Source organism: Palaemon carinicauda, chromosome 15, assembly GCF_036898095.1.
Source record: "Palaemon carinicauda isolate YSFRI2023 chromosome 15, ASM3689809v2, whole genome shotgun sequence".
NCBI lineage: Eukaryota > Metazoa > Arthropoda > Malacostraca > Decapoda > Palaemonidae > Palaemon > Palaemon carinicauda.
This window is the reverse complement of record NC_090739.1, coordinates 3,428,598-3,441,200: the sequence shown is the minus strand read 5'-3', so window position 1 is coordinate 3,441,200 and position 12,603 is coordinate 3,428,598. Positions and strand designations below refer to the sequence as shown.

At 41.3% G+C, this 12,603-nt stretch overlaps 1 protein-coding gene across 1 annotated transcript in view; it reads left to right on the top strand.

Annotated features, from left to right (window-relative positions):
- Positions 1-11,906, top strand: part of LOC137654445 (uncharacterized) — a 63,223-nt gene extending 51,317 nt beyond the window's left edge. Inside the window, exons 15-18 of the mRNA XM_068388070.1 lie at positions 8,716-8,834; positions 9,358-9,507; positions 10,381-10,494; positions 10,758-11,906. Coding sequence (XP_068244171.1) covers positions 8,716-8,834; positions 9,358-9,507; positions 10,381-10,494; positions 10,758-10,793 — 419 coding nt within the window. The 3' untranslated portion in view covers positions 10,794-11,906. The remainder of the gene's footprint in view (positions 1-8,715; positions 8,835-9,357; positions 9,508-10,380; positions 10,495-10,757) is intronic.
- Positions 11,907-12,603: the final 697 nt, after the last annotated feature.

The following is a 12,603-nucleotide window of genomic DNA, read 5'->3' as shown; positions in this document are numbered from 1 at the left end:
ACCGCTCCAATCAGCCTCTTTTAAGGACCTCACATTAAAAACTCTTTTCCTCGTGTGCCTAGCAACAGCTAAAAGAGTAAGTGAGATCCACGCCTTCAGCAGGAACATAGGTTTCACATCTGAAACGGCTACATGTTCCTTGCAGCTCGGTTTTTTGGCTAAAAACGAGCTTCCTTCACGTCCTTGGCCTAAATCGTTCGAGATCCCTAGCCTATCCAACTTGGTGGGTAACGAACTGGAGAGAGTACTTTGCCCAGTTAGAGCTCTTAGGTACTATCTAAAGAGGTCTAAACCCTTACGAGGACAATCGGAAGCCTTATGGTGTGCTGTTAAGAAGCCTTCGCTTCCAATGTCTAGGAACGCAGTTTCTTACTACATCAGGCTTCTGATTAGAGAAGCTCATTCTCATCTGAAGGAAGAAGACCTTGCTTTGCTGAAGGTAAGGACACATGAAGTGAGAGCTGTGGCTACTTCAGTGGCCTTCAAACAGAACCGTTCTCTGCAGAGTGTTATGGATGCAACCTATTGGAGAAGCAAGTCAGTGTTCGCATCATTCTACCTCAAAGATGTCCAGTCTCTTTACGAGAACTGCTACACCCTGGGACCATTCGTAGCAGCGAGTGCAGTAGTAGGTGAGGGCTCAGCCACTACATTCCCATAATCCCATAACCTTTTTTAACCTTTCTCTTGAATACTTTTTATTGTTGTTTTTGGGTTGTACGGTCGGCTAAGAAGCCTTCCGCATCCTGGTTGATTTGGCGGGTGGTCAATTCTTTCTTGAGAAGCGCCTAGGTTAGAAGTTGTGATGAGGTCCTTTAGTATGGGTTGCAGCCCTTTATACTTCAGCACCTAAGAGTTGTTCAGCATCCTAAGAGGACCGCTACGCTCAGTAAGGAAGACGTACTTAATAAAGGCAGAGTAATGGTTCAAGTCGACTTCCTTACCAGGTACTTATTTATTTTATATTGTTATTTTTCAATATTAATCTTACCCGATAATCATGTAGCTGTCAACTCTGTTGCCGACAGAAATCTACGGTCGGGATACGCCAGCGATCGCTATACAGGTGGGGGTGAACACCACAGCGCCATCTGTGGTCAGGTACTCCAGTACTTCTTGTCAACACCACCTCAATTTTTCCTCTGTCGTGCCTCCGGCTAGACCTACATGGATACGCTGTTGATTCTGGAGTTATTGCTCACGATTTGGTGATGTATTTGCTCTAGAGTTTAGCCTTCGCTATTCAGGAAGCTATATCATTAGCTTAGCAAGTTTTTGGAATTAATTTGATTTAATTTTTGATTTAATTTTGGTACGAAGAGAGTATGAACTCTCTTTCACTTTTAAATGGCCGACCCTTCCCTTAGACGGAAGTGTTGGTGTCGAAGAGAGTATAGACTCTCTTAATTTTGCTTAACAAAGTTATAGATTTATTTTATATCTCTCCGCCTTTTATAGGCCTCTTTGATTAACTTCCTTTTATTATAAACTTATTAAAATTAATTTTTATATTTGTTTATATTCGACCTTTCCTAATAGTAGGCGGTCTTTTCTTGGAACCGAAGTTAATTAACATTGAGCCCGTCATTTCGTTTTTACCTGTTAACATATTATGCTATTTTAATGTTTTTGAAAGAATTTCTTTGATAGTCTTGTACTGTTTTCAAAGTTGAACTAACGTTTTGTTTTGTCTCTGTAGTTGTTGACGTTCAGAACGTTCAACTTGCGCTCTATTGTTACGATAGAGAGAGAGTCTATCACGGTGTCACGTTGCAGTAAGAGTAAACCGATTTTAGCGTTTTGTTAATTCTTTCTTAGCTTAAATGGTTTTAATTCTAATATAGGAACTTTTTATTTGGGAAATCTTTCAGTTTTTTTCCTTTAACAATAATATGTTTTAACGATATATATAATTGGGCTCTTCTCTCAGGTGCTAAGTCAAGAGAGAGAGAGAGAGAGATAGAGACGGAGGGAGAGAGAGGAGGATAAACGTTTCGTTCAAGCGGGTAACGTGGTTATCGTTTTTGCTCTTCTCCCTAGTCTCTTTAGGGGAAGAAGGTAAACGTTTCTAGAGTTTTATTCTTGTTCTCAGGCTTTATGCGGTGAGAGATTTTAAACGTAGTTTATTTGATCTAGTGTTTAGTCTCTTTTCTAGCCACTGAATTATTTATCTTTCATTATGTTTTTCTGTTACATTGTAATACTGTTTTCGCAATTACTAACTTTTAATGAAGGATAGAATTGCGTGTTTCAGGTACAAACCACTTAAAGTTTCGAGTTCAGTGAAATAAGTGCAAACAGAAAATCAAAAGTGATAAAGTGATAAGCGCAAAGTGTTACAGTGTTGCGTTCGAGGGTTCGTCTGTTCGTGCCAGTTGTTCGCCTAGTCTGGGACCTCTTACAAGCTCCCAAGCCCAGGGGAGAAGTAATGTCGAAGGACTTATGGGTTCAGCAGGCCTTGATCGACGAACAGACGTTTCCCTCCGTGGTTTCGGGTGTTACCAACTCACGTAGCCGACGTGATCACCCCACCCACACAAAGACGAGAGAGCCCTTTTATTCCTCGTCTGCGGAAGAGGTTTCTCGCAGAAACCATGGACCAAATCTTGCAGCTTTTAAGTGCAAGTCGGTCCCTTCCGCGCAAGTCCAACTCCTAGGTGGTGCCATTAGCACTGGGTCAGTTCGGACTTGCTGCAGTACAACAACTGCACACCTCCCAGAGAGGCAAGGTGGTATCGCAACAGACAGTAACTCCGTCTGTTGCCGCACCAGCTGTTTTAGACCCTCAGTTTCAACGGACAGTAGCTCCGTTTGTTGTTGTCTTTCTTAAACTCTAGTGGTCTATGCTGCTGACAATGCAGTCTCAGCTTGCGGTGTTGATGCAGGAGTTTCAGGCAGAGAAGGTTAGCACACCTCCTCCTGCGAGCGCTCATGAGGCAGCCGCCTCAACTCCACCTCTGCGCAGTCCACCCTGCCAGACGTATGATGTTGAGGTTCCTCAACCTACCTCCACGCGTGAGCTGCCGCATTGGGAGTTGCCAGATACCAGCGCTGTGCAGCAACCTCCACTTTCCTTGAGGCAGGAGCCTCTTGCTATGCGGCAACCTCCTCAACACTTGAGGCAGGAGCCTTATGCTTTGCAGCAACCTCCTCTACCCTTGAGGCAGGAGCTTCATGTGTTGCGACAACCTCCTCCATCCTCGAGGCAGCAACCTCTTGCGTTGCGGCAACCTCCACCATCCTTGAGGCAGCAACCTCAACTCTTGCGGCAGCCACCTCCACTCTTGAGGCAAGAACCTCAACTCTTGAGGCAAGAGCCTCAACTCTTGAGGAACCTCATGCTATGAGGCAGCCGCCTCAACGCATGCAGCAACCGCATTCTTCACAGCATGAGCCTCTCTCTGCGCAGCTACCTCCTCAACCCTTGAGGCAGACGCAACTCTTGAGGCAGGAACCTCACAGGAGCCTCATGCTATGCGGCATCCTCCTCAACCATGAGGCAGGAGCCTCATGCTATGCGGCATCCTCCTCAACCCATGAGGCAGGAGCCTCATGCTATGCGACATCCTCCTCTACCCATGAGGCAGCCTCATGCTATGCGGCATCCTCCTCAACCCATGAGGCAGGAGCCTCATGCTATGCGGCATCCTCCTCAACCCATGAGGCAGGAGTCTCATGCTATGAGGAGCCTCATGCTATGCGGCATCCTCCTCAAACCATGAGGCAGGAGCCTCATGCTATGCGGCAACCGCCTCAACCCATGAGGCAGGAGCCTCATACTATGCGGCATCCTCCTCAACGCATGCGGCATAAGCCTCATCCCTTGCAGCTTGAGCCTCATCCCATGCAGCATGAGTCTCATACCATGCAGCATGAGCCTCATCCCATGCAGCATGAGCCTCATCCCATGCAGCATAAGCCGCACGCCATGCAACATGCACTGCTTACCTTACAGCATGCTCTACATACAGCATGCTCTGCATACAGCATGCTCTGCATACCTTACCGCATGCTTCTCAGTCACACATCTTTGGTTGTTGCCAACTCACTAGACTGTCAAGCAGTTTCATAACGTTGCCTTCTAGTCTGCTGCTTTTGCACCAGTGAAACCCTCACTGAGAGAACTTAGCTTTTCTCGGATATGGTTCCTGTAGATGAGAAAGTGCTATTCTCCCTCCTTCTGATTTTCCCTTGAGGACTCTGTCATTTGGAGAGGAGCCTTTAGCTGCTTAGCCTCCTATGGACTTTTATTTAAGCATAGCATGCTTCCAGGGAGGGTAATGGTTCCACTTCAGTCGCTAACCCCGTCTGTTACCACACCTGCTCCCATAGACCTTGAGCTGTGTTGCAAGACATGCAGTCCAAGCTTAGTCCTTGTTAGAGGATTTTTTGTTTACGGAGTCAGTGTGTCACTGGGAAGACGTTCAACAACCAGCAGAAGTGACTTGTTGTGACGCAGTGCGGCAACCTCAGCAACCCGATAAGGAGTTGTCTGTACGACCCAGACAGTCTAGACAGCTTCGGGTTGTCACTGTACTTCCTCGCTTCCCCATGGTTGACAGTTCACAGACTGTGCAGCAGTACCATGATCTTGTGTCCGGCTCCGTCAGACGACTAGCTTTTAAGAGCTCCCACAAGTCGTCGCTGTCTGGAGATTCTCAGATGGACTATGGATCTGACCAAGGAACTGGGCCTCCTGGTCAATTTTGAGGAGTCCCAGCTCGTCCCATCCCAGACCATTGTCTACCTGGGTATGGATCTTCAGAGTCGAGCTTTTCGGGCTTTTCCGTCGGCCCCAAAGATATACTAAGCCCTAGATTGCATCCAGAGCATGCTGAGAAGGAACCGATGCTCAGTCAGGTAGTGGATGAGTCTAACAGGGACACTTTCATCGCTGGCCCTGTTCATCGAGTTAGGGAGACCCCACCTCCCCCCCTTCAGTATCATCTAGCGGCTCACTGGATAAAGGACATGACGCTAGAGACGATCTCAGTTCCTGTTTCCGAAGAGAGGAGGTCTACTCTCACGTGGTGAAAGAACAGCTTTCTTCTCAAGGAAGTCTACCTTTGGCTGTTCAGAAACCCGACCGCCGTCTCTTCTCTGACGCATCAGACACGGGCTGGGGTGCGACTTTGGACGGACAGGAATGCTCGGGAACATGGAATCAGGAGCTAAGGACACTTCACATCTATTGCAAGGAGCTGTTGGCGGTTCATCTGGCCTTGATAAACTTCAAGTCCCTCCAGCTTAACAAGGTGGTGGAGGTGGACTCTGACAACACCACAGCCTTGGCTTACATCTCCAAGCAGGGAGGGACTCATTCGTGGAAGTTGTTCTAGATCGCAAGGGACCTCCTCATCTGGTTAAAAGATCGAAAGCTCACGCTGGTAACGAGGTTCATTCAGGGCGATATGAATGTCATGGCAGATCGCCTTAGCCGGAAGGGTCAGGTCATCCCCACAGAGTGGACCCTTCACAAGAATGTTTGCAGCAGACTTTGGGCCCTGTGGGGTCAGCCAACCATAGATCTGTTCGCTACCTCGATAACCTAGAGGCTCCCGTTGTATTGTTCTCCGATTCCAGACCCAGCAGCAGTTCACGTGGATGCTTTTCTGCTGGATTGGTCCCATCTCGACCTGTATGCATTCCCGCCGTTCAAGATTGTCAACAGGGTACTTCAGAAGTTCGCCTCTCGCAAAGGGACACGGCTGACGTTGGTTGGCTCCGCTCTGGCCCGCGAGAGAATGGTTCATAGAGGTACTGCAATGGCTGGTCGACATTCCCAGGACTCTTCCTCTAGGAGTGGACCTTCTACGTCTACCTCACGTAAAGAAGGTACATCCAAACCTCCACGCTCTTCGTCTGACTGCCTTCAGACTTTCAAAAGACTCTCAAGAGCTAGGGGCTTTTCGAAGGAGGCAGCCAGAGCGATTGCCAGAGCAAGGAGGACATCCACTCTCAGAGTCTATCAGTCTAAAGGGGAAGTCTTCCGAAGCTAGTACAAGGCCAATGCAGTTTCCTCATCCAGTACCACTGTAACCCAGATTGCTGACTTCCTGTTACATCTAAGGAACGTAAGATCCCTTTCAGCTCCTACGATTAAGGGTTACAGAAGTATGTTGGCAGCGGTTTTCCGCCACAGAGGCTTGGATCTTTCCACCAACAAAGATCTACTGGACCTCCTTAGGTCTTTTAAGACCTCAAAGGAACGTCGGTTGTCCACTCCAGGCTGGAATCTAGACGTGGTCCTAAGGTTCCTTATGTCATCAAGATTTGAACCTCTCCAATCAGCCTCTTTTAAGGAGCTCACATTAAAAACTCTTTTCCTCGTGTGCTTGACAACAGCTAAAAGAGTAAGTGAGATCCACGCCTTCAGCAGGAACATAGTTTTCACATCTAAAACGGCTACATGTTCCTTGCAGCTCGGTTTTTTGCTAAAACGAGCTTCCTTCACGTCCTTGGCCTAAGTCGTTCGAGATCCCAAGCCTGTCCAACTTGGTGGGGGACGAACTGGAGAGAGTACTTTGCCCAGTTAGAGCTCTTAGGTACTATCTAAAAAGGTCATAACCTTTACGAGGACAATCAGAAGCCTTATGGTGTGCTATCAAGAAGCCTTCTCTTCCAAGGTCTAAGAACTCAGTTTCTTACCTATTCAGGCTCCTGATTAGGGAAGCACATTCTCATCTGAAGGAAGAAGACCTTGCTTTGCTGAAGGTAAGGACACATGAAGTGAGAGCTGTGGCTACTTCAGTGGCCCTCAAACAGAACCGTTCTCTGCAGAGTGTTATGGATGCAACCTATTGGAGAAGCAAGTCAGTGTTCGCATCATTCTATCTCAAAGATGTCCAGTCTCTTTACGAGAACTGCTACACCCTGGGACCATTCGTAGCAACGAATGCAGTAGTAGGCGGGGGCTCAGCCACTACATTCCCATAATCCCATAACCTTTTTAACCTTTCTCTTGAATACTTTTTATGGGTTGTACGGTCGGCTAAGAAGCCTTCCACATCCTTGTTGATTTGGCGGGTGGTCAATTCTTTCTTGAGAAGCGCCGAGGTTAGAGGTTGTGATGAGGTCCTTTAGTATGGGTTGCAGCCCTTTATACTTCAGCACCTAAGAGTCGTTCAGCATCCTAAGAGGACCGCTACGCTCAGTAAGAAAGACGTACTTAATAAAGGCAGAGTAATGGTTCAAGTCGTCTTCCTTACCAGGTACTTATTTATTTTATGTTATTTTTGAATAACTAATAAAATAAAATACGGGATACTTAGCTTCTTTGTTAACATGTATGCTGGTCTCCACCCACCACCCTGGGTGTGAATCAGCTACATGATTATCGGGTAAGATTAATATTGAAAAATGTTATTTTCATTAGTAAAATAAATTTTTGAATATACTTACCCGATAATCATGATTTAATTGACCCACCCTTCCTCCCCATAGAGAACCAGTGGACCGAGGAAAAAATTGAGGTGGTGTTGACAAGAAGTACTGGAGTACCTGACCACAGATGGCGCTGTGGTGTTCACCCCCACCTGTATAGCGATCGCTGGCGTATCCCGACCGTAGATTTCTGTCGGCAACAGAGTTGACAGCTACATGATTATCGGGTAAGTATATTAAAAAATTTATTTTACTAATGAAAATAACATTTTGAATAACTAATAAAATGTAATACGGGATACTTAGCTTCTTTGTTAACATGTATGCTGGTCTCCACCCACCACCCTGGGTGTGAATCAGCTACATGATCATCGGGTAAGATTAATATTGAAAAATGTTATTTTCATTAGTAAAATAAATTTTTGAATATACTTACCCGATGATCATGATTTAAAGGACCCGCCCTTCCTCCCCATAGAGAACCAGTGGACCGAGGAGAAAATTGAGGTCTTGTTGACAAGAAGTACTTGAGTACCTGACCACAGATGGCGCTGTTGTGTACACCCCCACCTGTATAGCGATCGCTGGCGTATCCCGACCGTAGATTTCTGTCGGGCAACGGAGTTGACAGCTACATGATCATCGGGTAAGTATATTCAAAAATTTATTTTACTAATGAAAATAACATATTGAATATAAGATGCTGAAGATTTAAAATGGTTTTAACTACATTTGAAATGTATTTTGTATATTGAATTTAAGGTGCTGAAGATTTAAAATGGTTTTAACTACATTTGAAATGTATTTTTTATATTGAATTTAAGATACTGAAGATTTAAAACGGTTTTAATTACATTTGAAATGTATTTTGTATATTGAATTTAAGATACTGAAGATTTAAAACGGTTTTAACTACATTTGAAATGTATTTTGTATATTGAATTTAAGATACTGAAGATTTAAAATGGTTTTAACTACATTTGAAATGTATTTTGTATATTGAATTTAAGATACTGAAGATTTGAAATGGTTTTAACTATATTTGAAATGTATTTTGTATATTGAATTTAAGATACTAAAGATTTAAAATGGTTTTAACTACATTTGAAATGTATTTTGTATATTGAATTTAAGATACTGAAGATTAAAATGGTTTTAACTACATTTGAAATGTATTTTGTAAATTGAATTCAAGATACTGAAGATTTAAAATGGTTTTAACTACATTCGAAATGTATTTTGTATATTTTTGTTACCACGAGTACATATTTAGAATAAAGCTTGTAAGCAAAAACGATGACCTTTAATGTCTAGGTTACTCTTGCATTTCAGATATTGATGGTATTCAGTACCTGAGGCAAATGAACTTGGGTGAATATGAGGTTGTCTCGCCAGATCATGGTCAGGCAACACACATCATGAATGAACATGGTGAAATTGAGCAAATAAAGGTAAATTCTGGGCTTTGATTTATGTAAAGTGTAAGGTTTTTACAAGGATAATTTCTGTAGTCGCAAGAGTCTCACCCAGTAGCAATTACCTTGTAACAAAATTCAACTGTTAAGCATTATGCTACTGTGCCTTAATTAGGCATTAAGTCATAGTCCTGTTTATAAAAACAATTAGAATAGCGCCAACGTATCCCTGCGTGTCGTAAGAGGCGACTAAAAGGGACGGGACGAGGGGGCTGGGAACCCCCTCTCCTGTATTTACAATCCTGTGAGACATCATCAAAGAGATGGAGCTGGGAGGAGAGTGACTGCTCCCCGCACTTTTGTTTCTTTTGCTTGATGTCGGCTACCCCCCAAAACTGGGGGAAATGCCTTGGTATATGTATGTATGTATGTACTTTTGTAACCCCAAACATAGAGTATACAGTGCTATTTTCCTTAGCATACAATATTTTATAATGCCAAGATATAAGATTTTCTATGTTTTGATATGCTTTCTTAATAAGCTACGATTTTCTTTCAGATGGTGGATGAGGCCAGTACAGTTACCATGGAACAAGCTAATATTACTGCGTTGATGGATGCACTGCAGAGTGCGGGGTATCATATAGGAACTGGCAATCAGCAAATTATTATTAATGCTGATGGTCAAGCCATGGTTGTTGACCAGCAGGTAAGAAATAATATAAATAAATTGGTTAACTTTGCTATATTTGCTAAAAATGCAATATAAGTTTGCAGCATATAGTGGAGTTTCTTACAGCATTGTAGATAGCTTGTGCTGCCTTATAGTAGTTTCATGTAACTTGGCTTAAATTTTTGGAGTTTCTAATATTTAGGTTTTGAATTTTTTTTTGCCTTATTTTTAGTCTGATTTAAATATAAACTTGAACAACATATCATTCGTGATTCTGAGCTTACCTCACATTGAGGAAATTTATTATTCATAATAACTTGCATAGTAAGAGATTAACTTTAAACTCTCACTTATGCTCTCCTCTCAATCTTTATCCACCAACTTTTTCTGGTTTTCAAAAGGGTTGACATAGCTAGGGAATTAGGTATATCATTATCCCAGTTATTAAGACAGTTAATAAAATAGTGCAGGACAGTTTTGAATTAATACAATAATATGGTACTTTTTTTTCTTGTTATAAATTTTATTTTCGTCATATTTTTTCTAATTTGATTGCTGTCATATACACAAACGTAGGGGTAGAAAGGGGGGATGTTGATGAAGGAGAGGTCTAATTGGTGAGGGATCTGTGGTCGTGGTTCAATCATGCCCCAGATTTCTATACCGACACTCAAAGAGTGAGCGAGCAAGGTTTATTCCTGGCATTCTCTTTTTTTTTTCTCTGGTATATTCAGCAATAACTATGCCTTAGAAATGGTGCTATAAGGAGCATTTCACGAAGCGACACAGGTCGAGCCCAGAAATAGATTTTTCCTTCGTCAAAATCCCTTTTTTATTCATAGTGAAAAATTTGTACAGTTTTCATTTTGTGTAAAATATGTTCGATAATAAGATTAAACTACTTTACAGCAAGTGCAGATGGTAATTGATGGGGATATGGAAGGAGTTATTACATCAGATGGTGTCATTGCTGATGCGGTTGATCCATCATCAGTAAATCTTGTGGTGCATGAAGTACCAGAGGTATGAGAAACTTGTTTTTTATAGTATTTTATACTGCTCTGTAAACATAATCTCTAAATTTGAGACATTTATTTTATCTGGTATATGATAATTTTTTTGTCAGATTAACTTTAAAAGACCTCTGTCACCTATTTGATTTTGTTGCTCATTCATAAGTCCAGTTACCCAAAGCATCTGATAAGTTAGAGGGACTAATGTTCCTTGTCTCTCCGCTCTCTCGTGAACTAGAATGAAAAGTAATCCAGATATTTTATCCTTTACAGGGAATACATCCTAATGATGGCGATGAAGCAAGCTGAGAAAGCCATTCATAGAAATGGTGTAACGAAAAACTTTACATGTTACAAATACAGATCCATTAGCTTTAAAATGCAGAGGGATTTTCAAGTATTCAAGCCCCTTGCAGTAGAGGTGAGGTGAAGATTATGGGTTTCCTTTTCTTTTTGGCTGTGATAATTTAAGAATGATACTAAGTCTCAGAATGTCTATTAGAAAAAAAAAAAGAATGATTTTAAGGCTGCTCAGAACATGTTACTGTATTATAAATAATTCTGAGATTCAGAATTCTTATTGACAGTTCATTACAGTAAGAATGGTTCGAAGGCTGCGAATGCTTTGCAGAGTCAGTTGTTAAAACAAATAATTTGTTTTGGATATCCGAGTCTAGGGTGAATACCAGTTTCAGGGTGACACTCATTGTGGTGGTGAGGTCATCAGAATTGGTTTGGAATTACTAGTGATATGTAAAATTGGGAAGATTCTTATTCAAGTATGGTTTGTTGATATATTTTTATAGCTTTGTATATATTCATGCATGTAGCAAGGATTTTTTCTAATAAGATATTACAGTAATGTGAATCACAGTATTTCTACTTAACTTTGCTGGATATGTTATTTATAAACATTGTACCGGCTTGTATATGTCAATCTCAGGATGTAGAGTTAGAGGCCATATAATTATCTGGGATATTTTGAAAGTTTAGAGGGGTTACCTATTGTTTTCAGTTGGTATCGTAAAAAAATTGGTTACCGAGGCAATTCACACACTTCAGTCATTGCTGTATGGTAGTACTGTCTGTATGCTATGCATATAACAGGCTTAATTGTTTTTATTAATTGCTATTGATATTTTACTGGATAAGATCAAAAGTAATTTATGATTTTGGCTTTAATGTAAGACTGTACAGAAAGATGCTGGGGGAGTGTTGTTATCGAGTCTCATGTTCAGTTTTATTTTTTTTGAATCGTTTGACATAAATGTGGGTATTAAGATGAATTTTATGCACATTGTGTGAATTATGGTAGCTTTTTAAGGTTTTGTTGTTGTGATAATATTCAGTTAGTGTGAGTAAAATATTTGGTTCTAGACAATATACCTTTTTCGTTAATACTGATGCTTTTAGTTAATACTGAGGCATTCCATTTTTTTATTTTTTTATTTTTTTTTTTGTTAATGATTAAATATCATGTAGTATTTATGTGATGAATCATGATCATTCAAGTTTACTAAAAAATATTAGTAAGCATAGAATTCAATAATAACGTTAAAATCTTTATTAGAGATCATAGAAGCCAATTTATGGAGCATTTAGCTCATAATGGAAATTTATTAATCATAATACTTATTGGATCTTGGCACCCAAGTTTGTTGAATTATAGATACAGTATTCATTCCTTTGATGACTTAAAAGAGAAATGGCAGAATTTTGATATAATTTAGAACTTAATGGTCAAATGAAACACCTCGATGTCAGTAAAGATCAAATGCCGGGAATTACAAATGGTTTGAAAAGGGGCTCTCGAGCAGATTTCAGCTCTTTCATTGAGAAACAAATCACTTATTATTGAAGTATTGTACATTATGTTTATTATTGTTTACAGCACATAAAAGCAATATTTTAATTCTCTTCATAGGTATGACAACTATTTGATAAGTTACATGTTATTACTGATAGTTTAGAAATTATGTACCCTCTTATCTTTTTGTTGTGTTCTTGTTTTGATTTCAAGATGAAGAGAATAATTTCCGCCTTCAGTAGGTTTCCATCCATGAGACGTTGCAAATATCATGTTTTCATCAAAGTATCATCGTCCATGCACATATTGGGC